Source organism: Nerophis ophidion, linkage group LG18 (genome assembly GCF_033978795.1).
Source record: "Nerophis ophidion isolate RoL-2023_Sa linkage group LG18, RoL_Noph_v1.0, whole genome shotgun sequence".
Classification (NCBI taxonomy): Eukaryota; Metazoa; Chordata; class Actinopteri; order Syngnathiformes; family Syngnathidae; genus Nerophis; species Nerophis ophidion.
The window spans coordinates 28,136,541-28,162,093 of NC_084628.1; the positions used below are offsets into that span (position 1 = coordinate 28,136,541).

The following is a 25,553-nucleotide window of genomic DNA, read 5'->3' on the forward strand; positions in this document are numbered from 1 at the left end:
CATAATTTACAAATAAATTATTTAAAATTCCTACAATGTGAATTCCTGGATTTTTTTTTCACATTCTGTCTCTCACAGTTGAAGTGTACCTATGATGAAAATTACAGACCTCTGTCATCATTTTAAGTGGGAAAACTTGCTTAATCGGTGGCTGACTAAATACTTTTTTGCCCCATTGTATACATACATGATATATACAGTAAGTATATATTTATATACTGGATATATATATATATATATATATATTTACTAGTGTATATTTATATGTAAACATATATATTTGTGTGTATATATATATAGATTTTTTTTTGTATAAATAAATAATTGTATATAATTAAGTACAAACAGGTAGTGTGGCTCTTGGCCAAATTCTTTTAACCCGATGTTATTACTGATCTTTAATTGCAACATTTGACATTTCTGCATGTTGTGAGTGTTTAATCCTAGTCCATGTGATTGTTGACTCATTTGCATTGAAGTGGATCCAGGGCAAAGTTCACTTCTGCTTAAATTCAGATCCCATCAGCTCAATAATCAACTCCTTTATCTCCTTCAACACTCACTCATTCATTCATTCATTTATGCGCTGCTTCTACTTTTTTCCCAGGCGGCTATTTAGCAGTGATGATGAAATGCTCCTTCGACACAAATCAATGTTTGCTTCTCTCTATCTACCAGTCCGGCTGATCACGTTGCTGGAGTCCACACCTCCTGCGTCCACAGTCCACTCAAGGGCCAGGAGCTCCGGCTGTGATCCCAGAGGCACACCTGCTGGAAGGTGAGCAGGCCGCCGCCCTTCTCACCGTGGGCGTGTCCTCCTCCTCGCTTCCGTGCGGGCCAGAGGAGTTGCGACACCGTTCAAGTTGCAGCACGAGAGGAGCAAGTCTGGAATGACACAAAAAAAGGACAAAATACTTTTAACGGTGCAGCAGCAAGCCAGCGAAAAGGTAAGTTGATGTTTTACTGCTAAAACATATTTTAGTTCTACTGCCAAATGTAAGCACACTTGTTAGAATTGCCAAATAGTGAGCCCAGATGTTGCTAGTAATGATGATTACAATAAATATGTTTCAAGTAGTGATCGCTGTCAGAATTTCAATAATAAAAGCTCCACTGGTTATGGTTTTAAAAACAAAATGATGATGAACTGTTGCCATCATAAAGTGCCAGAGGCCATGTTTTTAGTAAACACAACAAACTCTCCTTAGAGTATAAACACACTTTAAGTTCGAAATAACGGCGTTACAAACTTTTATCAGATTTTTACTTTCACCTACGTTTTAACATACGTTTTGGTACCGGTACCCAAATTTCTACATTTTTCTATACTTTTCTAAATAAAGGGGACCACAAAAATGTCATTATTGGCTTTATTTTAACAGAATATCTTAGGGTACATTAAACATGTGTTTATTATTGCAATTTTGTCCTTAAATAAAATAGTGAACAACTGAGATAGGCTCGAGCGACCCCAAAAGGGACATTCGGTAGAGAATGGATGGATGGATGAAATACTAGACAAGTTGTCTTTTAGTAGTAAGTAAACAAACAAAGGTTCCTAATTAGTCTGCTGACATATGCAGCAACATATCGTGTCATTTATCTACCTATTATTTTGTCAAAATTATGAGGGACAAACTATAAGAATGTATTATTAATGTATTTGTTAATTTACTGTTAATATCTGCTTATTTTCCGTTTCAACATGTTCTTTCTACACTTCTGTTGAAATGTAATAATCACTTATTTTTTTCTTGTTTAATGCCTTACATTAGTTTTGGATCCATCCATCCATTTTCTACCGCTTGTCCCGTTCGGAGTCGCGGGGGTGCTGGAGCCTATCTCAGCTGCTTCGGGCGGAAGGCGGATAATACCACAAATGTAGGTATCAATCCGATACCAAGTACAGGATCATACATCGGTCATAAAGTCCTCATGTGTCTAGGGACATATTCCCTGAGTTTATAAACATAATGTAAATTTAAAAAAAAAACTAAAATAGATTGTGTGATGCTAAAAATATCGATGTAATCATAATAGTATCGACTAGATACACTCCTGTACTTGGTATCATTACAGTGGATGTTAGGTGTAGAATTACCAATGACATTTGTTTACATTCAGGAACAGTGGCATTAGCGGTGACGCTGGTGAGCTACGGTGTGTAGTAAAGCATGTTTAGCTATTCCTCGTACTTGTAAGACACTTACTTTATTTGTCACCATGGAGGTGAGGATTAGTGGTTTAGATGTAGCTAAAACACTGCCGACTGCGGATGGACTTTAGCCGCTAGCTAGCTTGCCATGTCTTAAAGCACGTCTTCCTGAGGGTGTTTCAGTGTTATAACTTCACCTTTGTCTTTGGTTTTTAAGCAAAAATGCGTCCATTCTCCCTTTTCTGTCTACAAACTGTGTCTGGTTGTAAGTACTACGTCTGTGCGCTGCCAAACATGCTCGTCTGCTCGTAAAAAACAGCAATGTCATGACGTGACGACGGAGGAGCAGGGGGTGGCGAACCAATACTTTTTAGAGGCGGTATAGTACCGAATATGATTCATTAGTATCACGGAACTGTACCAATACCGGTGTACCGTACAACCCTACTTCTATGTAACCTGGCGCGCTACTTTATGACAACATTACATTTTTACGATTAAAAGAGACAACCAGCACCACATTAAAAGGAACTTAATTTCAAATAAAAGGAGGCAACATCACACAGAAAACAATGTGCAATACACAATACTACTACTACGTGGGGATAACGAACAACAAGTCAATGGTTCAGTGTCTTTATTAATTCACGCTAACTCAATCCAGTGAAAAGATTCGTCAAACAAAGCTGAGCTAATGCTGACAAACAAAGCTGAGCTAATGCTGACATTACTGCGTCAATTAGCAACAGGCACGCCTTATATATATATATATATTTTTTATTTTTTTTTTCAAATTTATATGTCAAATGTTTTGCATTTTCTAAAAAACAAAATTAAGTGACATGATTATTACTTTGCCTTTTAATTAATTACATTTGTTAAAGAGTGACTCTGTTACTAACTCAATTACCGTATTTTCTGGACTACAAAGCGCGCCGATATACAAGCTGCACCCACTAAATTTTTGAATAATTTTATTTCCATATATTAACCACACCGGACTATAAGCCGCAGATATATACGTTGTGAAATTGGTTATTTACTTAGAAATATTCTGTAAATGTTTATTTATTGTTTACAAACAGTGTCTGTAACAGCGCAGTAAAACGGCTGATCAAACAAAACAAATGTCATCGTCATGGACCCACTATAAGAAAGAAAGAATATATATACGTGGTGAAATTAATTATTTACACGGAAATATTCTCTAAATGTTTATTTACATACCTTAATTGTGTACAAACAGTTTCTGGAAACGGCAATAAAACGACTGATAAAACAAAACAGAAGTCATCGTCACGGACCCACTAGGTGAAAAAAATATATATATTTCAAGCTATAAGTTGCAGATATATACGTTGTGAAATTAGTTATTTTAGCAAAAATATTCTGTAAATGTACATACCTAAAATGTTTACACACAGTGTCTGTAACATGGCAGTAAAACGGCTGATCATAAAAAACAGAAGTCATGGTCATGGACCCGCTAGCTGCGCAAGCTATCTCTCCAATCAGCCAAACAGACTCAATAACTCTACGGTGACATTTTGGCGAATTTACTGAGGAATTTGTGAAACTGAAACAATCCAAAAAGAATACAGTTGTAAGTTAATACTAAAACAGACAGTCGTAAACCTGTTAGCATATTAGCTTCTGCTAGGACAAACAAATATGCATGTAAACACTCCTACAGACATCACACATGGGACGCTTTAGTAAGTAGGAATGGTTTTAGTTATATTGTAAAACTTACAAGCATACGAGTAGAAACGCTATGGACGGTTTTATTTCCGGATTAAGGCATTAACTCAGGAAGTACATTTTCAACACGCAACACCTGCAATGAGCGAACTTGTACAAATTATGGCAACATAGCACAAACAATAACGCACCTTTTCAGGTTTAAATGGCGTGTTTTTATAACAGACTCAGAAACAATGTTAATAGTTATTTTTTGTTGTAAGTTGATTTTTGATTTTCAACAATGTTAACAAGGGTACATTGTTATGCACAGTTACCTTTTTAATAGCTAAAGTAAAAACTCATTTTGAAGATAATCCTTTGAGTTGCTCCTTATGCAAAATATTAGTTGTTTATAGCCCTTTAAAAAGTACAATTCTTGTAAAAAAAAAAATACTCTAAGTGTTACTGAATCAGTGCTTCTCGGTTATTTTCTGTTACGCCCATCATTTTTCCCTTTGCCAAGATGACAAATGGTATTATTTCTCAATAAGATTGTTATAAGTACACCTCTGCATAACATGTTATCTTTAATGCCGTGAAAGAAAACAAAAAAGAAGAAATTTATAGATCAACTTACAAAAAATAAATAACTATTAACACTATTTTCCAGTCCAGCGGTTCTTAAACTTTTTGACCTCGAGTCCCAACTTTTCCAATACACAGGGGCCCGGGGCCCACTGGAATTTAACATCAAATTAGTAATCTTACTCTTGATTTTTAATGCTATTCAATGAATTTATGTTAAATACAAATAAAGATATACCACTTTTGTCATTCTTTTTGCGCTACTTTCTGTTACGCTCATCATTTGCGTCTTTATCATGACCACAAATGGCCTTATTTCTCCATAAAATTGTTATAAGTACACCTCTGCATAACATTTTATCTGTAATAAAATGAAAGACAACAAAAAAAATAAGAAAGTATAGATCAACTTACAGCAAAAAAATTACTTTATTAACACTATTTTCCAGTCCAGGGTTTCTTAACCTTTTTGACCTCGGATCCCAACTTTTGCACTACACAGGGGCCCGGGACCCACTCGAATATTAACATCAAATTCGTAATCTTACACTTCATTTTTAATGGTATTCAATAATTATAAATCTAGCCTACTTACAGTTCAACAGAATAAAACTTGTCAAATGATATGAAAGCATGTGTTAATCACAATTATTTTTATCAGGACTTAGGTCAGACTGATTACAAAAAGAAATACTCATCAAATATACTGCACAAAAGGGACTTACAAAAACTGATGAAAAAAATGTGTTATATATGTCACTACAAATAAACTTTCAATAAATGTATGTTAAATACAAATACAGCTTCACCATTTTAGTCATAATTTTTGCGTTCAAGAAATTTCTCTCTGACTCTAGCTCCAGACTTCTTCTGTGATCCTTACTGCCACAAGTGGTGGAAAAGTGTATTACATACAGATGGAAAACGCATTTTTTTTGCCGGCCCTATGGTTAAGAAACATTGTTCCACAAACCCCGTTTCCGTATGAGTTGGGAAATTGTGTTGGATGTAAATTGAAACAGAATACAATGATTTGCAAGTCCTTTTCAACCCATATTCAGTTGATTGCACTACAAAGACAAGATATTTGATGTTCAAACTCATAAACTTTTTTTTTTTTTTTTCAAACAATGATTAACTTTGAATTTCATGGCTGCAACATGTGCCAAAGTAGTTGGGAAAGGGCATGTTCACCACTGTGTTACATCACCTTTTCTTTTAACAACACTCAATTAACGTTTGGGAACTGAAGAAACTAATTGTTGAAGCTTTGAAAGTGGAATTCTTTCCCATTCTTGTTTTATGTAGAGCTTCAGTCGTTCAACGCTGTCGTATTTTACGCTTCGATAGGAGACAGGTCTGGACTGGAGGCGGGCCAGGAAAGTTCCCACACTCTTTTACTACGAAGCCACGCCGTTGTAACACATGGCTTGGCATTGTCTTGCTGAAATAAGCAGGGGCGTCCATGATAACGTTGCTTAGATGACAACATATGTTGTTCCAAAACCTGTATGCACCATTCAGCCTTAATGGTGCCTTCACAGATGTGTAAGTTACCCATGCCTTGGGCACTACAGTAATACACCACCATACCATCAAAGATGCTGGCTTTTGAACTTTGCGCCTATAACAATCCGGATGGTTATTTTCCTCTTTGTTCCGGAGGACACCACGTCCACAGTTTCCAAATATAATTTGAAATGTGGACTCGTAAGACCACAGAACACTTTTCCACTTTGCATCAGTCCATCTTAGATGAGCTCGGGCCCAGCGAAGCCGGCGGCGTTCCTGTGTGTTGTTGATAAATGGCTTTCGCTTTGCATAGTAGAGTTTTAACTTGCACTAACAGATGTAGCGACCAACTGTAGTTATATCCTTTACACACTGATGTCGGTTTTTGATGCAGTACCGCCTGAGGGATCAAAGGCCGTAATATCATCGCTTACGTGCAGTGATTTCTCCAGATTCTCTGAACCTTTTGATGATTTTACGGACCGTAGATGGTAAAATCCCTAAATTCCTTGCAATAGCTTATTGAAAAATGTTCTAAAACTGTTCGACAATTTGCTTCCAAATTGGTGACCCTCGCCCCATCCTTGTTTGTGAATTACTTAGCATTTCATGGAAGCTGTTTTTATACCAAATCATGGCACCCACCTGTTCCCAACTCGCCTGCACACCTGTGGGATGTTCCAAATAAGTGTTTGATGAGCATTCCTCAACTTTATCAGTATTTATTGCCACCTTTCCCAACTTCTTTGTCACGTGTTGCTGGCATCAAATTCTAAAGTTAATGATTATTTCCCCCCCAAATTTTTTTTTATCAGTTTTAACATAAAATGTGTTGTCTTTGTAGAATTTTCAACTGAATATGGGTTGAAAAGTATTTGCAAATCATTGTATTCCGTTTGTATTTACGTCTAACACAATTTCCCAACTCATATGGAAACGGGGTTTGTAGTTTGTAACAAGAAAGAAAATAAAAAATATCATCCTCATGTAAACTATAAACATTTTTTTAAAAGACTTGAACCATTTAATACTGAAAAATAAAACATTTACTCAGGAGCGGAATATTTGAAACATTTTCACAGCAAAAGTATGCTACTGCGTGATACTGATAAAGCACGTCCTCCTCCCCACTATTTGAGAAGTGTAGTGAAAGGAGTAAACAGTGTGCGTAACCATGGTAACCAATCAAGGGCTGTCCTAACTTGTTGTTGCAGACACGCCCCGCTCCATAAATCTTCAGCATGCCGCTGCAGACCTTGGCCGCCGTCCTCCGCCCTTGCTGATCCCTCCCCCCCATGGCAAAGATGCAGCCGGGCGGCCCCCCTGCCCCTCCTCCCCCTTTACTGCCGCCCCCTCCGCCGCCACCCCCCCTCGCCTTAGGTTCGAAGGCCCTGCGCCGGCGCTCAAGGATGCGCAACTTCAACTGGGAGACCATCCCCAAGCACAGCGTGATGGGGAAGCACAACATCTGGACGGAGGACCAGGCGGACGGCGACTACCAGCTGGACACGCACCACATGGAGGAGTTGTTCAGTCACAAGCAGGCTCAGCAGCACCACGCCAACCACCGCCACGGGGTCAGGGGCGCCCCCGTTGCCGCTCCCGGGGGAGAACTGGTGAGTGCCCAGAGAAAAACGAAATCTTTGCTTCTTTTGGGTCACTTAAAGGCGGGTAGCTGAGTTTTTGGTACTTGAATTAATGTGTACTGAATTTTTGTCCACCAAAATAGATGACAATTAGAGTAAACAATTGTATGTAAAATGTGTGTTGGCAAAGTCAGTTTGACATACTACAAAAATTAAATTTATAAAAAAAGATTCTGTCTAATAAAAATTCAGCGTAAAAAAATCAGTGTAATGAAAATCCTTGTAAAAAGAATCAGTCTAATGAAAAGTCAGTATAATGAAAATTCCGTGTGATGAAAATAATGCGTTTTAAAATTTATCGTAAAAAAATTAAGTGTAAAGAAAATTCAGTATAATGAAAATTCAGTGTAATTAAAATTTATGGGAAAAAATTTCAGTGTGAAGAAAATTCAGTATAATTAAAAGTCAATGTAATGAAAATTTTGTGTTCGTAAAAAAAATCAGTTTAATGAAAATTCAGTGTAAAAAATAAGTGTAGTGAAAATTCAGTGTAATTGAAATGTATTTTAATTTTTTTTGTAAAAAGATACAGTCTAATGAAAAGTGAGTGTAAAAAAAATGTATTGTAAAAGAAAAATTCAGTATAGTGAAAAATTAGTGTAAAAAAAATTGGTGCAATGAAAATTAAGTTTAATGTAAATTTTGTGTTTTAAAATTTTTGGTAAAAAAATTCTGTGTAATTGCTGTTTTTATTATGAAATCTTTTTTTGACACAGAATTTTATTTAACTGTATTTTTGTGCGTTTGAATTTTGCAGTGACATTTCTTTTTAACATCAAACTATGCTGACAACATCATTAAATACAACTTTGATAGCAAAATGTGTGTTTAAACATTTTTGTTAAAGTACAGTGTTTAAAATATCAGTGAGAAAATGCAGTCTATAAAAATCAGTCTATAAAAATTCAATGTAAAAAGATAAAGTCTAATGAAAATTTTGTGTGACAAAAATCAGTTAAAAAAATATATATGTAAAAAAATTGGGTAATAGATTTTTTTAATAGAAATTCAATGTAAAAAAAAAAATATTGAATAAAAAAAATTGTTGTAGTGAAAATTCACCTGCAAACTTGACGCCTCGTTGGCTGGTTCTAAAACACGATTGATGGCTTCAGTCTTGATCGACAGGAAGTGGGTCTTGACTTTTGAAGCAACAAATATTTCTCCACTGAATTTTAAAACACTGTATTTTTAATAATTCAAACGCAAAAAAATCAGTTACATAAATGCGGTTGCAAAAAAAGCTTTTGTAATCCATATTTTACCACATGTCCCTCTCGGGCTCACGGGTGGGCAGGAGCCTATCCCAGGTGAACTCTGGCAGGAAGAAGGGTAATTAAGACAGAAATGAACTTCCACATCTGAGTCATTTGCAAGATAAACAAATAAAACAGGCGGATCCTTTAACCTTTGACCCCGCAATAAAGACAAGCCCCAGGAGATTTTTCAGATTTTTTTTATTATTCAGCACACATTTAGGATTACTCAATGTAATTGATCAAATGGGACACAAATAAATACATCTTTAAATATTTACAATCATCATTGGAATTAATTACATCAATGTGTTATTAAATTAATTAATTTCATTTAAAAGTACATTGAATTATTTAATTATTGTATAATCTAGTGATACATTTTATGACCTAATTAGGTCAGTTAAATAATTGATTTTTATTAATTAAATATATTTGGAATTGAATACATAAATTTGTTATTTAATGTGTAATCACTGTATTTAATGTAAAAGTACATTCAAATAATTTATTATTTTAATATTTCAATAAATATTCATTTCAATACTTCATGATTCAAATAAGTATTACTTAATTTATTTGTACATTTCATGACTCAATGATTTATTTAAATATTTCATACATTTGCCACAAGTAGTAGAAAATGGATGGATGACTGTAATTAATCCATCAAAGTCAGTGGGTGGGGCTAACAGCAATCTCGTCTAATGATTGCTTTGGAATTTCGGAAGTCTTTAAAAACATTGCGGCGAAGAAGGATATACTCGTACTTTTGGGGAATATTTTAGACCTTGTGGAGTTTGTGGAGGCAAGACCTGCTGACTCAGGATGAATGTCGCAGTTCAAGTAGAGCAATTTATTGCAGTTATTTCTGTACTTTCACACCAAGATATCGATCAGTACTCACCGCTTCTCAGACTAGTGCACGTGCCGTGTAACCAATCAGCAAATTTTATTAATTATTGTGTGAATGTCACACATATATAAGATTCTACACCAAAAATCATCAATTTATTCTTATCATTATTATTATTATTAGAGATGTCCGATAATATCGGACTGCCGATATTATCGGCCGATAAATGCTTTAAAATGTAATATCGGAAATTATCGGTATCTGTTTCAAAAAGTCAAATTTATGGCTTTTTTAAACGCCCCTGTACGTAGTGGTACACGGATGTAGGGAGAAGTACAGAGCACCAATAAACCTTAAAGGCACTGCCTTTGCGTAAATCACATAATATCTACAGCTTTTCACACACACAAATGAATGCAACGCATACTTGGTCAACAGCCATACAGGTCACACTGAGGGTGGCCGTATAAACAACTTTAACACTTTTACAAAGATGCGCCACACTGTGAACCCACACCAAAGAAGAATGACAAACACATTTCGGGAGAACATCCGCACCCTAACTCAACATAAACACAACAGAACAAATACCCAGAATCCCTGGCAGCACTAACTCTTCTGGGAAGCTACAATATCCCCCCCCCCACACACACACACCTCAACCCCGCCCCCCACACCCCAACCCCGCCCACCTCATCCTCCTCATGCTCTCTCAGGGAGCGCCTGTCCCAAATTCCAAGCTGCTGTTTTGAGGCATGTTAAAAAAAAATAATGCACTTTGTGACTTCAATAATAAATATGGTAGTGCCATGTTGGCATTTTTGTCCATAACTTGAGTTAATTTATTTTGGAAAACCTTGTTACATTGTTTAATACATCCAGCGGGGCATCACAACAAAACTAGGCACAATAATGTGTTAATTCCACAACTGTCTGTATTGGTATCGGTTGATATCGGAATCGGTAATTAAGAGTTGGACAATATCGGATGTCGGCAAAAAAAGCCATTATCAGACATTTCTAATTATTATTATATAATTCTGTGACCAACATTCACACATATATACGATTTTACACCAAAAATACATATATTTATTATTATCCATCCATCCATTTTCTACCGCTTATTCCCTTTCGGGGTCGCGGGGGGCGCTGGCGCCTATCTTAGCTACAATCGGGCGGAAGGCAGGGTACACCCTGGACAAGTCGCCACCTCATCGCAGGGCCAACACAGATAGACAGACAACATTCACACTCACATTCACACACTAGGGCCAATTTAGTGTTGCCAATCAACCTATCCCCAGGTGCATGTCTTTGGAAGTGGGAGGAAGCCGGAGTACCCGGAGGGAACCCACGCATTCACGGGGAGAACATGCAAACTCCACACAGAAAGATCCCGAGCCTGGATTTGAACCCAGGACTGCAGGAACTTCGTAATGTGAGGCAGACGCACTAACCCCTCTGCCACCGTGAAGCCCATATTTATTATTATTATTATATAATATAATTATGAGAATGTCCAAACATTCACACAAATATAAGATTCTACACCAAAAAATAATATATGTATTATTATTAATATTATTATTATTACCACCATTCATATCTTCTCTGAGTATCAATATTTTCAAAATGCTCTGGTTTTCCAGAAATTCACAAATTTCCAGTAAATTTCCATTTAAATTAATGGATTTATTTATAGTTCTACAATGCCCTAAATTCCCTAAGTTGTGTGCCATTTCACACACATTTCTCTTCCGATTATATCAAACGCCAAACATTTTTTCCCAGTTTTCCCCGCATTTCCAGGAATTCCGAAAGGCTTATTCTCAATTCAAACTGTTCCTATGTGAACATTTTTTACCGGATTTGAAAAATTCCAACACCAACCCATTCATATCATCTAGGAAAATTGTGTTAGTATCAATATTCATAAAAATTGTCAGTTTTCCTAAAATTCCCAAATTTCCGTGAAATTCCCATTTAAAGGAATGGACATATCCATAGTTTCTCAAAATTTTGCGTCACTTTTTACCCAATTCCGACTTTCCAAACTTTCACACGCACTACTCTTCCGAGATCTCGAAGGCAAAATATTTTTTGCGGGTTTTCCTGGAATCTCCAGGAATTCCGAAATATCCATTCTAAATTCAAACTGTTACTACGTCAACATTTCCCAACCGATTCAAAAAACACCAGCCCATTCATATCTTCTAAGACAATTGTGCTAATAGCAATATATAGCCAGTTTTCTCGAAATGCCCAAATTTCCAGCAAATTTCCATTTAAATGAATGATTTTATTCATAGTTCTACAATGCCCTAAATTCTCAATGTTATGCGCCATTTTTACTCGATTCCGACATTTCACACACACTTCTCTTCTGATAGATCAAACGCAAAACATTTTTCACAGTTATCCCAGCATTTCCAGGAATTCCAAAAGGCCTAGTCTCAATTGAAACTCTTACCATGTCAACATTTTTTACCCGATTGGAAAAATTCCAACACCAACCCATTCACACATCATCTAGGACAATTGTGTTAGTATTAATATTATCAAAAATTACCATTTTTCCTAAAATTCCCAAATTTCCGTGAAATTCCCATTCAAAGGAATGGACATATTCATAGTTCTACATTACCATAAATTCTCAAAATTTTGCGTCACTTTTTACCCAATTCCGACTTTTCAACCTTTCACACACACTACTCTTCCGAGACCTCGAAGGCAAAATATTTTTTCCGGGTTTTTCTGGAATCTCCAGGAATTCCGAAATACCCATTCTCAATTCAAACTGTTACTACGTCAACATTTTCCAACCAATTCAAAAAACACCAGCCCATTCATATCTTTTAAGACAATTGTGCTAATAGCAATAAATAGCCGGTTTTCTCGAATTGTCCACATTTCCAGGAAATTTCCATTCAAATAAATGGATGTATTCATAGTTCTACAATACCCTAAATTCTCAAAAGTTGGTGCCATTTTTTTCATCCGATTCCAAAATTTTCAACCAACACTATTTTTCAAATATCTCAAAGGCAAACCTTTCCCAAAATTCGCGGTTTTCCCAGAATTTCCCGGAATTTGCTCCCCATTGACAACAAATGGGCATTATACAAAACTCTCAATGGCTCACATTTTTCATCCAATTTGAACCGTTCCTCACACTCCGCTCACCCTCGACATTTAAGCCTGCATGTTTCTCGGGTTCGAAAATTCCCTGATTACCTGGAATACCAGGATTTTCCCCCATTAAAAAAGTGAATGGACAATTTACAAAAATCTCAATTTCTCACATATTTCATATCTAAATAATATATTCAGTAATCACATGATTAAATAATTACTTAAATTATGACAATTTATTAAATAACACATTTGTGTATTTAATTCCAAGTATAATGACCTAATGGGTGAATGGGGAAATAGTGTCAAAACGCTTTGAGTTCCTTTATAAGGTAGAAAAGCGCTATACAAGTATAACCCATTAATGACACATGTAAGTAATTATTTAATGATGTACAGTGGGGCAAAAAAGTATTTAGTCAGCCACCGATTGTGCAAGTTCTCCCACTTCAAATGATGACAGAGGTCTGTAATTTTCATCATAGGTACACTTCAACTGTGAGAGACAGAATGTGAAAAAAAAAATCCAGGAATTCACATTGTAGGAATTTTAAAGAATTTAATTGTAAATGATGGTGGAAAATAAGTATTTGGTCAACCATTCAAAGCTCTCACTGATGGAAGGAGGTTTTGGCTCTAAATCTCACGATACATGGCCCCATTCATTCTTTCCTTATCACAGATCAATCGTCCTGTCCCCTAAGCAGAAAAACAGCCCCAAAGCATGATGTTTCCACCCCCATGCTTCACAGTAGGTATGGTGTTCCTGGGATGCAACTCAGTATTCTTCTTCCTCCAAACACGACGAGTTGACTTTATACCAAAAAGTTCTATTTTGGTTTCATCTGACCACATGACATTCTCCCAATCCTCTGCTGTATCATCCATGTATCCATTTTGGTATAAACTCAACTTGTCTGAATTGCATTCCAAGAACACCACACCTACTGTGGAGCACGGGGGTGGAAACGTCATGCTTTGGGGCTGTTTTTCTGCTAAGGGGACAGGACGACTGATCCGTGTTAAGGAAATAATGAATGGGGCCATGTATCGTGAGATTTTGAGCCAAAACCTCCTTCCTTCCATCAGTGAGAGCTTTGAATGGTTGACCAAATACTTATTTTCCACCATAATTTACAAATGAATTCTTTAAAATTCCTACAATGTGAATTCCTTGGGGTTTTTTTTCACATTCTGTCTCTCACAGTTGAAGTGTAACTATGATGAAAATTACCGACCTCTGTCATCATTTGAAGTGGGAGAACTTGCACAAACGGTGGCTGACTAAATACTTTTTTGCCCCTCTGTATATATTTATTTCATTTTCTCCCATCTGACTCTCCATAAGTCTGAGGAAAGAACACTAAATAAAAGTAAACATGGTATGACGTCAAGTTTCAGGAATGTGATCTTTTTTCCTGTTTGCTGAGGGAAGGTGGAAGATAGCGGTCACATGACATCACATGTGCAGTGGCCCATGAGTAATTGCTGAAATGTTGACCTTTGTGGCCTCTCCATGTCGGGGTGGAGCAGCAGCTTTGACAATGACCCATGCTGCCGCTTCTTGTGTCTTCCCAGGTGTCCATCCTGGGCTCCAAGAGGAGCATGAACATCGGCATTTTCCTCAAGCAGTTTAGGCGGTGAGTGTCTCTGCTGCGTCACCACGCGTGTCTGGGCAGGTCTCCTCCACTTGGAACTCTGCAGGAGCCATGAGAAATATGCTGCCCAAGGCTACTTATCCTACACAGTAATACAAATGTTGTTGACACTTTCAGCGGACATCAGACAATTCCATTTTAAATGATCTTTAAAAGCATTTTAGTTTGGCTAAAACTCTTAAGCAAGTTGAATGTTACTGCTGCAACACGTCTTTAAGAATGTAGAACAGGGGTGTACAAAGGGCGGCCCGCAGCTAAGGTGGCACATTCTAACAATACTATAGAACAAAAGTGGAATAAATCTCCTACTCAGTGGCCTAGTGCAGGGGTCGGCAACCCAAAATGGTATAAGAGCCATATTGGATTAAAAATACAAATAAAATATCTGTCTGCAGCCGCAAAAAATTAAAAGCCTTTTATAAGTGTTATAATGAAGGCAACACATGATGTAATTGTCTATATTAGCTATATTGGCGTACTATCAAAGGCTGAGGCAAATCTTCATTGACATAAATGTTGTATTTTAATTTTCATCCTACACATTTATGCAACATTTGGAAATCATTAGTAAAATCGAGGTTTCTCGCAGGATGAGATACAGTAACTCCTGGAAATGACTGGCTCAGAATGGCCAAAGGTATAGATGTGTGTGTCCTAGTTTAAGGAAACGGCAGGCTGTCTTCTTCTAATGGATTTATTACAATCTTTGCAAGCTGGGTAATGTTTGCTGTGGTCTGGAACAACATGGCACACAAACATCTATCAGAAATGCAGCCAATAATTCATACAGATATAAATATAAATTCATACAGATATAAATATAAATTAAATACACAGAGGACACAAGTAAAGGATTTAATTGAGCTCAAATATACCTACAAACGAGGCATAATGATGCAATATGTATATACAGCTAGCCTAAATAGCATTTCAGCATCCATTAGCTTGCAGTCATGGAATGACCAAACATGCCTCCAGCAAATCAATAAAATCAACAAAGCTCACCTTTTGTGCATTCATGCACAGCATAAAACGTTTGGTGGACAAAATGAGACAAAGGGGTGGCATAAAACACGTCTTTCTGTGGCAGTATCGGGGAAAGTTGTACATGTAAACAAACTACAATGAGTTCAAGGGTCGCTGAAATGAGTAGGACAAAACGGTGCTTGCCAAATACTCTCATCGGTGAGGCATGTATAACATAAACAGTGGGATTTCTAACAATTAGGAAAGGAACAAGCAGTAGAAAATGGATGGATGGAGGAAAGTTTGTGTCATGTTTTTTCTCCTACAGAAAATATATTAAAACAACAAAACAAAAATTTCCTTCATCTTTATCTATTTTTTAGAGCCGCAGGTTGCTGACCCCTGACCTAGTGGTTAGAGTGTCCGCCCTGAGATCGGTAGGTTGGGAGTTCAAACCCCGGCCGAGTCATACCAAAGACTATAAAAAAATTGTACCCATTACCTCCCTGCTTGTCACTCAGCGTGAAGGGTTGGAATTGGGGGTCAAATCACCAAAAATGATTCCCGGGCGTGGCCACTGCTTCTGCCCACTGCTCTCCTCACCTCCCAGGGGGTAAACAAGGGGATGGGTCAAATGCAGAGGAAAAATTTCACCACACCTAATGTGTGTGTTACAATCATTAGTACTTTAACTTTAACTTTGAATAAAAGAGCAAACTGTTACGTCGTGGGCGCTAGGGATGGATCCGGCAACACCGATGCATGCGTCGAGCTCATAGAATAAAACCCTGTGTTGGTGCGCGTACCACTTTTAGAAAGTCATGTGACCGATCATGAGCTGTTTTGGTCATGTGACTGATACGCGAACTGTGTCGAACTGACGCCTGCGCGCCTGTCAACAAGATGCTGCTGCCAACAGAATCGCCGCACTTCTGTCGTTGGTCATTTCTCATTTATCGTCGTCGGAGATCATGGAGCAGTCTCAGGCAAAAAGAAAGATTTCCGCCGTGAAATAATAACTAAGAAGAGAAATCGTCGAAAATTTAATGCCTTGCAAAAACAGTTTTTTAAAAAAATAAAAATGTGAAAAAAAAAAAAAAAAAAAAATCCCAGTCCACAAGCATCCACACATTCTATTAGATTTCCATGTATGATACATGTTCACATTATTTATTGACTGTATCTTAAAAAGATAAAAATATTTTTTTATTTAAATGAAGATATGAAATAGTCCTAAATGAAATACAATGACTTGGTTTATATTATTGTATATACTAGGTCAGTGGTTCTCAAATGGGGGTACGCGTACCCCTGGGTGTACTTGAAGGTATGCCAAGGGGTACGTGAGATTTTTTAAAAATATTCTAAAAATAGCGACAATTCAAAAATCCTTTATAAATATATTTATTGAATAATACTTCAACAAAATATGAATGTAAATTCATAAACTGTGAAAAGAAATGCAACAATGCAATATTCAGTGTTGACAGCTAGATTTTTTGTGGACATGTTCCATAAATATTGATGTTAAAGATGTATTTTTTGTGAAGAAATGTTTAGAATTAAGTTGATGAATCCAGATGGATCTCTATTACAATCCCCAAAGAGGGCACTTTAAGTTGATGATTACTTCTATGTGTAGAAATCTTTATTTATAATTTAATCACTTGTTTATTTTTCAACAAGTTTTTAGTTATTTTTATATCTTTTTTTCCAAATAGTTCAAGAAAGACCACTACAAATTAGCAATATTTTTCACTGTTATACAATTTGATAAATCAGAAACTGATGACATAGTGCTGTATTTTACTTCTTTATCTCTTTTTTTCAACCAAAAATGCTTTGCTCTGATTAGGGGGTACTTGAATTAAAAAAAATGTTCACAGGGTGTACATCACAAACAAAAGGTTGAGAATCACTGTACTAGGTCGTAAAATCAGTGTCAGTTGAGTCCGTCCATAGGTTGCCTGTAGAGATTTTTAATATCCAGCAGATGTCAGTATTTAGTGACACAGTATCAATACAGTTTTGCAATGTGTCGAAATGCTTCATGACGCCTCATCAACCCATCACTAGTGGGCGCATAGTTGCGCTGGTTGTGTTCCTTCCAACGCCGAAAACAAGCTGGAGCAGCGTGCAGGCAGAACTGAGTCTTTAATAAATAAACGGCAGGACGAAAATTGAGGTTGCTAAAAAGCGTGGAGCTAAAAAAATTAGACTACACTTAGACTTAGATTTCCTTTTTATTGTCATTCAAATTTGAACTTTACAGTACAAATAAGAACGAAATTTCGTTGCATTAGCTCTTGGTAGTGCAGAATAAAATAAAATAAAAAAGCAATAAGGTGCAGATATAAATAAATAGATTACTGTACAGATAAAATGTCACCAAGGGTGAAAAACGAGGCATACAACGTAAATGTTGCGTGTAGCAAACATTGACCCAGCAACTAGTGCTGGGTGACAGGAAACTATAAAGGGGAGTGATCAACCAAAACACCTGGTGGGAACACTAATTGCTAAACTAAGACAGGTGAGGGGAATCAGTGCCCATGGAAACCAACAGTAGGGGCGGTTTGGCTCGGTTGGTTGAGTGGCCGTGCCAGCAACTTGAGGGTTGCAAGTTCGATTCCCGCTTATGCCATCCTAGTCACTGCCACTGTGTCCCTGGGCAAGACACTTTACCCACCTGCTCCCATTGCCACCCACACTGGTTTGAATGTAACTTAGATATTGGGTTTCATTATGTAAAGCGCTTTGAGTCACTAGAGAAAAAGCGCTATATAATTATCATTCACTTCACTTCACTAAACAAAAAAAAAGAGGGTGCACCCAGGAAACAGACTAAAACATAGGAAACTACTAAACATAAATTATGCCATGACCCGGGTAACGGATCATGACACAAACTAGTGAAATGTAACGAGAAAAAGTTGCAATGTTGATTGGAATAAAACAAAGCTACCTTTTTTTTTTTTAAACTGTCATTGTCACGGCGTGGCGCAGTGGGAGAGTGGCCGTGCGCAACCCGAGGGTCCCTGGTTCAAATCCCACCTAGTACCAACTTCGTCACGTCCGTTGTGTCCTGAGCAAGACACTTCACCCTTGCTCCTGATGGGTGCTGGTTGGCGCCTTGCATGGCAGCTCCCTCCATCAGTGTGTGAATGTGTGTGTGAATGGGTAAATGTGTAAGTAATGTCAAAGCGCTTTGAGTACCTTGAAGGTAGAAAAGCGCTATACAAGTACAACCCATTTATCATTTATCATTTATTGCTCAAAAATAATGAATCAAAATCCATGTTGTTCTGAATGATTGACCTATTTAAAGTCTGATAGTTTATATATCAATGATGAAATATTAACATTGCAACACATGCCAACACAGCCGGTTTAGTTTACTAAATTGCAATTTTAAATTTTGCGCCAAAATATCCTGCAGAAACGTCTCGGTATGATGACGCGTGCGCGTGACGTCACGAATTGTAGAGGACATTTTGTTCCAGCATCGTTCCAAGCTATTAAGTCGTCTGTTTTCATCGCAAAATTCCACAGTATTCTGGACATCTGTGTTCCTGAATCTTTTGCAATTTGTTCAATTAATAATGGAGACGTCAAAGAAGAAAGATGTAGGTGGGAAGCGGTGTATTGCGGCCGCCTTTAGCAACACAAACACAGCCAGTGTTTCCTTGTTTGCATTCCCGAAAGATGACGGTGAAGCTTTACTATGGATCAGAGCGGTCAAGCGAACACGGTTCCCTACCACATGTCAACCAGCAGGTTTCGGTGAGAAAATGGTGGTAATAAATCGGCTCTTACCGTAGACATGAGTGGAGAGCTCGCGTCGTTCATCCTGCAGCTGTGGACTCTCTTGCCTCCTCCCACCGGCCGCCCCCGACCGTCAGATACTTCCACCGTGGCGAAAGAAGGGAAAAAATAAATAAAAATCTCAGCCCGGCCCGAGCGGCTGCCTTCGCCTCGTCAAGAAACGTGGCTTCCCTCTAAGACACTGGCGGTCCCCACACCCGTGGCCACACCCCTCCGACTTTCAGGTTGTACAGGTACGACCATATAATCTCACTTAAACACTAGTAACACAATAAACAGATGAGGGATTTTCCAGAATTATTCTAGTAAATTTGTCTAATAACATCTAAATCGCTCCCACTGCCCTTGTCTTTTTTTTTTCTTTCTAATCCTTCACTCTCACTTTCCTCATCCACAAATCTTTCATCCTCGCTCAAATTGCAGAGCTGATTGGTCACCCTTGAAGTCCAGCAGCTGTTTGACGTGCCAGGAGGAAGGATTTTAACCTATTTAATGTCATCAAAATTCTAAAATTAATCTTAATCTGGAAAAATTACTCATGATGTTCCATAAATCCACTTTTTAATTTTTTTCAAAAAGATTCGAATTAGCTAGTTTTTCTCCACTTTTTTTGGTTGAATTTTGAATTTTAAAGAGTCAAAATTGAAGACAAACTATGTTTCAAAATTAAACTTTCATTTTTTACCTGTTTTCTCCTCTTTTAAACCGTTCAATTAAGTGTTTTTTTCATCATTTATTCTCTACAAAAAACCTTCCGTAAAAGGAGAAAAAAATGTACGATGGAAGGACAGACAGAAATACCAATTTATTTTCTATATATATGTAGATTTATTTATTAAAGGTAAATTGAGCAAATTGGCTATTTCTGGCAATTTATTTAAGTGTGTATCCAACTGGTAGCCCTTTGCATTAATCAGTACCCAAGAAGTAGCTCTTGGTTTCAAAAAGGTTGGTGACGCCTGCGCTAGAGAATGATGAGAATTTCATAACCTTAGTAACATACCACATAGTGAAGGATGAATACTATTTGATTTCCTACTGTGCAGCTCATTTTTATTTGACACTTAAAATGTCTCTGACAATCTTGCACTTTCTGTTTTGGAAATGACATGAATGTTTGTGCCGTTGCTTAGTAACTTTGATAAATACACTTTTGGTCAATTGACTTAGTTGTGATTTCCCTCTCTGCATGAAAGTTTAAAAGTAGCATATATGAATGCAGTATGAAGAAGAATGTTTTAATTTGGACACATAGAATCATGTGATTATATGCATCAAGTTTTCATTCAAGGCCAAGGCAAAATATCGTAATATATATCGTATATCGTGATATGGCCTAAAAATATTGAGATATTAAAAAAAGGCCATATCGCCCAGCCCTAGTTTGAATATTTATGAGAACTACTCATCTAGAAACAAGAATTTGAGTGAGAATTGGAAATAATTGCTAAAAAAACAACAACATATAAATCAAAATTAATGTTGTTATGAATTATTGTCCTAATTAATGCTCCAAGAACTTATTCCCCTTTGAAAATATTTTAGGGAAATTATTGCATATTTTGTATGTTTTAAAATCGGGGTTTAAAAATAACTTTGTAAGGACCTGAAGTTGATGCAGAGATTTGACTAAAAAAAACAAGATGACTTCTTTTTAACATTTTTATGACTGAGACCAGCTAAAGGTTAAAAAACATACATTTATTACAAATGAAAAATATCCAAATGGCCCTCGCATGTTTTAGTGTTGTCCAGCATTTTATTGTTGATATCTGCTTGCTGACCCCACCCGAGTGAGATCCTCCATCCTTCCTTCCTCAGGCCTGTGGCGGACATGATTGATGACATCGGAGCAGGAAGTGGACTGGCGTTTGGCTGCGGGAAACTGCGAGAGTTATTGAAACTGCTGCCGGACGAGGAAGAGGTAATTCTTCCACTGGTGTGGCTTTGAACTTAGTTCACTCTTTATAACCACCAATCAATCAAAGTTTACTTATATAACCCTAACTCCCGAATGTCTCAAAGGGCTGCTCAAGCCACGTCATCCTCGGCTCAGATCCCACATCAGGGCAAGAAATAACTCAACCCAATGGGATGACAATGAGAAACTTTATTTTTTATTTTTTTTTGCAAATAATAACTAACTTGGGAAATTGATGGCTGCAACACGTGGCAAAGTAGTTGGGAAAGGGCATGTTCACCACTGTGTTACATCACCTTTTCTTTTAACAACACTCAATAAACGTTTGGGAACTGAGGAAACTAATTGTTGAAGCTTTGAAAGTGGAATTCTTTCCCATTCTTGTTTTATGTAGAGCTTCAGTCGTTCAACACATTTTCGATGGTAGACAGGTCTGGACTGCAGGCGGGCCAGGAAAGTACCCGCACTCTTTTTTACAAAGCCACGCCGTTGTAACACCTGCTGAATGTGGCTTGGCATAGTCTTGCTGAAATAAGCAGGGGCGTCTATGAATAAGATGCCGCTTAGATAGCAGCATATGTTGTTCCAAAACCTGTATGTACCTTTCAGCATTAATGGTGCCTTCAAAGATATGTAAGTTACCCATGCCTTGGGCACTAATGCACCCCCATACCATCACAGATGCTGGCTTTTGAACTTTGCGTCGATAACAGTCTGGATGGTTCGCTTCCCCTTTGGTCCGGATGACACAATGTCGAATATTTCCAAAAACAATTTGAAATGTGGACTCATCAGACCACAGAACACTTTTCCACTTTGCATCAGTCCATCTTAGATGATCTCGGGCCTAGAGAAGCCGGCGGCGTTTCTGGATGTTGTTGATAAATGGCTTTCCCTTTGGATAGTAGAGCTTTAACTTGCACTTACAGATGTAGCGACAAACTGTATTTAGTGATAGTGGTTTTCTGAAGTGTTCCTGAGCACATGTGGTGATATCCTTTAGCGATTGATTTCGGTTTTTGATACAGTGCTGTCTGAGGGATCGAAGGTCACGTTCATTCAATGTTGGTTTCCGGCCATGCCGCTTACGTGGAGTGATTTCTCCAGATTCTCTGAACCTTTTAATGATATTATGGATCGTAGATGTTGAAATCCCAAAATTTCTTGCAATTGCACTTTGAGAAATGTTGTTGTTGAACTGTTTGACTATTTGCTCACGCAGTTGTGGACAAAGGGGTGTACCTCGCCCCATCCTTTCTTGTGAAAGACTGAGCATTTTTTGGGAAGCTGTTTTTGTACCCAATCATGGCACCCACCTGTTCCCAATTAGCTTGCACACCTGTGGGATGTTCCAAATAAGTGTTTGATGAGCATTCCTCAGTATTTATTGCCACCTTTCCCAACTTCTTTGTCACATATTGCTGGCATCTTATTCAAAAGTTAATGATTATTTGAAAAAAAAAAATTTTTTTATCAGTTTGAACATCAAATATGTTGTCTTTGTAGCATATTCAACTGAATATGGGTTGAAAAGGATTTTCAAATCATTGTATTCCGTTTATATTTACATCTAACATAATTTCCCAACTCATATGGAAACAGGGTTTGTAACATAATAGTGAGAGTCCCGTCCATAATGGATCTAACATAATAGTGTGAGAGTCCATTCCATAGTGAATCTAACATAATAGTGAGAGTCCAGTCCATAGTGGATCTAACATAATAGGGACGGTCCAGTCCATAATGGATCTAACATAATAGTGAGAGTCCAGTCCATAGTGGATCTAACATAATAGTGGGAGAGTCCAGTCCATAGTGAATCTAACATAATAGTGAGAGTCCAGTCCATAGTGGATCTAACATAATAGGGACGGTCCAGTCCATAATGGATCTAACATAATAGTGAGAGTCCAGTCCATAGTGGATCTAACATAATAGTGGGAGAGTCCAGTCCATAGTGAATCTAACATAATAGTGAGAGTCCAGTCCATAGTGGATCTAACATAACAGTGACAGTCCAGTCCATAGTGGATCTAACATAATAGTGACAGTCCAGTCCATAGTGGATCTAACATAATAGTGAGTGTCAAGTCCATAGTGGATCCAACATAATAGTGAGAGGCCCGTCCATAGTGGATCTAACATAATAGTGAGAGAGTCCATTCCATAGTGGATCTAACATAATAGTGAGGGTTCAGTCCATAGTGGATCTAACATAATAGAGTCCAGTCCATAGTTGATCTAACATAATAGTGAGAGTCCACTCCATAGTGGGGCCAGCGGGAGATCATCTTGAGTGGAGACAGGTCAGCAGCGCAGAGACGTCCCCAACTGATGCACAGATGAGTGGTCCACCCTGGGGCCCCACTTTGGACAGCTAGCGCTTCATCTGTGGTCATAACCACATCATAACTTACTGAAAGTACTGCAACATTGACATGATCTAACACTACTTTGCCAGGGTACATCTTTTAAATAGTTTATTAACAATTGGCAATAAGTTACCGCAATTTTCGGACTATAAGGCGCAGCAGATCAATTTTACAGGAAAAAAAAGTATTTTTTTCTTAGCTGCAGATATAAACCGGTATGTTGTAAAATAGAGATATTTACACAGAAACATGCAAGAGCGCCCACTGATGGCGGTTAGATACTAGAAATCCGTAGATTGTAGTTGTGTCAACAGATTTGCGGTCTCATGTTTTGGACACTCGAGAGAAGAGAGTGGTGGCGCTTTCTACCGATCACCACCTGGTGGTGGGTTGGCTGCGATGGTGGAGGAGGATGCCAGACAGACCTGGCAGGCCCAAAAGCATTGTGAGAGTCTTTTTGGCTCATATGACTTCGGAGGCAGCGGACAGGTACCGACAGGCTAAGCGGAGGGAAAACTTGGACATGGGAAGAGTTCGGGGAAGCCATTGAAAACGACCTACGGATGGCTTCGAAGCGATTCTGGACCACCACCCGCCGCCTCAGGAAGGGGAAGCAGTGCACTGTCCACACCGTGTATGGTGGGGATGGAGTTCTGCTGACCTCGACTGCAGATGTTCTGGATCGGTGGAGGCAATACTTCAAAGACCTCCTCAATCCCACAAACAGGTCTTCCTATGAGGAAGCAGTGCCTGGGGAATCTGTGGTGGGTTCTCCTATTTCTGGGGCTGAGGTTGCTGAAGTAGTTAAAAAGCTCCTCGGTGGCAAGGCTCCGGTGGTGGATGAGATCCGCCCGGAGTTCCTTAAGGCTCTGGATGCTGTGGAGCTGTCTGGGTTGACAAGACTACAGCATTGCGTGGACATCGGGGGTGGTACCTCTGGATTGGCAGACCGGGGTATTGGTTCCTCTCTTTAAGAAGGGGAACCGGAGGGTGTGTTCCAACTATCGTGGGATCACACTCCTCAGCCATCCCGGTAAGGTCTATTCAGGTGTACTGGAAAGGAGGCTACGCCGGAAAGTCAAACCTCGGATTCAGGAGGAACAGTGTGGTTTTTGTCCTGGTCGTGAAACTGTGGACCAGCTCTATACTCTCGGCAAGCATGGCAACTTTATTTATTGTACGGTCCTTAAGAGTGCATGGGAGTTTGCCCAACCAGTCTACATGTGCTTTGTGGACTTGGAGAAGGCATTCGACCGTGTCCCTCGGGAAGTCCTCTGGGGAGTGTCTCGGACTGTCTGATCAGTGTCAAAGCTTGGTACCACCAAGTCAGACCCGTTTCCAGTGTGGGTTGGACTCCACCGAGGCTGCTCTTTGTCACCTATTTTGTTCATAACTTTTATGGACAGAATTTCTAGGCGCAGTCAGGGACTTCAAGGGATCCGGTTTGGTGGCTGCAGGATTAGGTCTCTGTTTTTTACAGATGATGTGGTCCTGAGGGCTTCATCTGGCCATGATATTTAGCTCTCACTGGATCAGTTCGCAGTTAAGTGTGAAGCGACTGGGATGAGAATCAGCACCTCCAAGTCCCAGTCCATTGTTCTCGCCCGGAAAAGGGTGGAGTGCCATCTCTGGGTTGGGGAAGAGATCTTGCCACATGTGGAGGAGTTCAAGTACCTCAGAGTCTTGTTGACGAGTGAGGGAAGGGTGACTCGTGAGATCGACATGCGAATCGGTGCAGCGTTTTCAGTAATGCGGAAGATGTATTGATCACAAGGAGCTGAGCCGGAAGGCAAAGCTCTCAATTTACCGGTCGATCTACGTTCCCATCCCCACCTATGGTCATGAGCTTTGGGTTATGATCAAAAGGACAAGATCACGGGTACAAGCGGCCGAAATGAGTTTCGTCTGCCAGGTGGCGTGACTCCCCCTTAGAGATAGGGTGAGAAGCTCAGTCATTCGGGAGAAGCTGAAAGTAAAGCCACT

At 38.5% G+C, this 25,553-nt stretch overlaps 1 protein-coding gene across 2 annotated transcripts in view; it reads left to right on the forward strand.

The window, feature by feature from the left end:
• The first annotated feature begins 738 nt into the window (after positions 1–738).
• The window catches only part of LOC133537055 (FH2 domain-containing protein 1-like), a 44,958-nt gene continuing 20,143 nt past the window's right edge, over positions 739–25,553 (forward strand). Inside the window, exons 1-5 of one of the 2 annotated variants that reach the window (XM_061877897.1) lie at positions 739–947; positions 1,776–1,881; positions 7,150–7,551; positions 14,407–14,468; positions 21,099–21,201. In XM_061877897.1, the coding sequence (XP_061733881.1) occupies positions 7,231–7,551; positions 14,407–14,468; positions 21,099–21,201 (486 nt within the window). In that variant the 5' untranslated portion in view covers positions 739–947; positions 1,776–1,881; positions 7,150–7,230. The remainder of the gene's footprint in view (positions 948–1,775; positions 1,882–7,149; positions 7,552–14,406; positions 14,469–21,098; positions 21,202–25,553) is intronic. The other variant, XM_061877896.1, reaches the window with a different exon arrangement.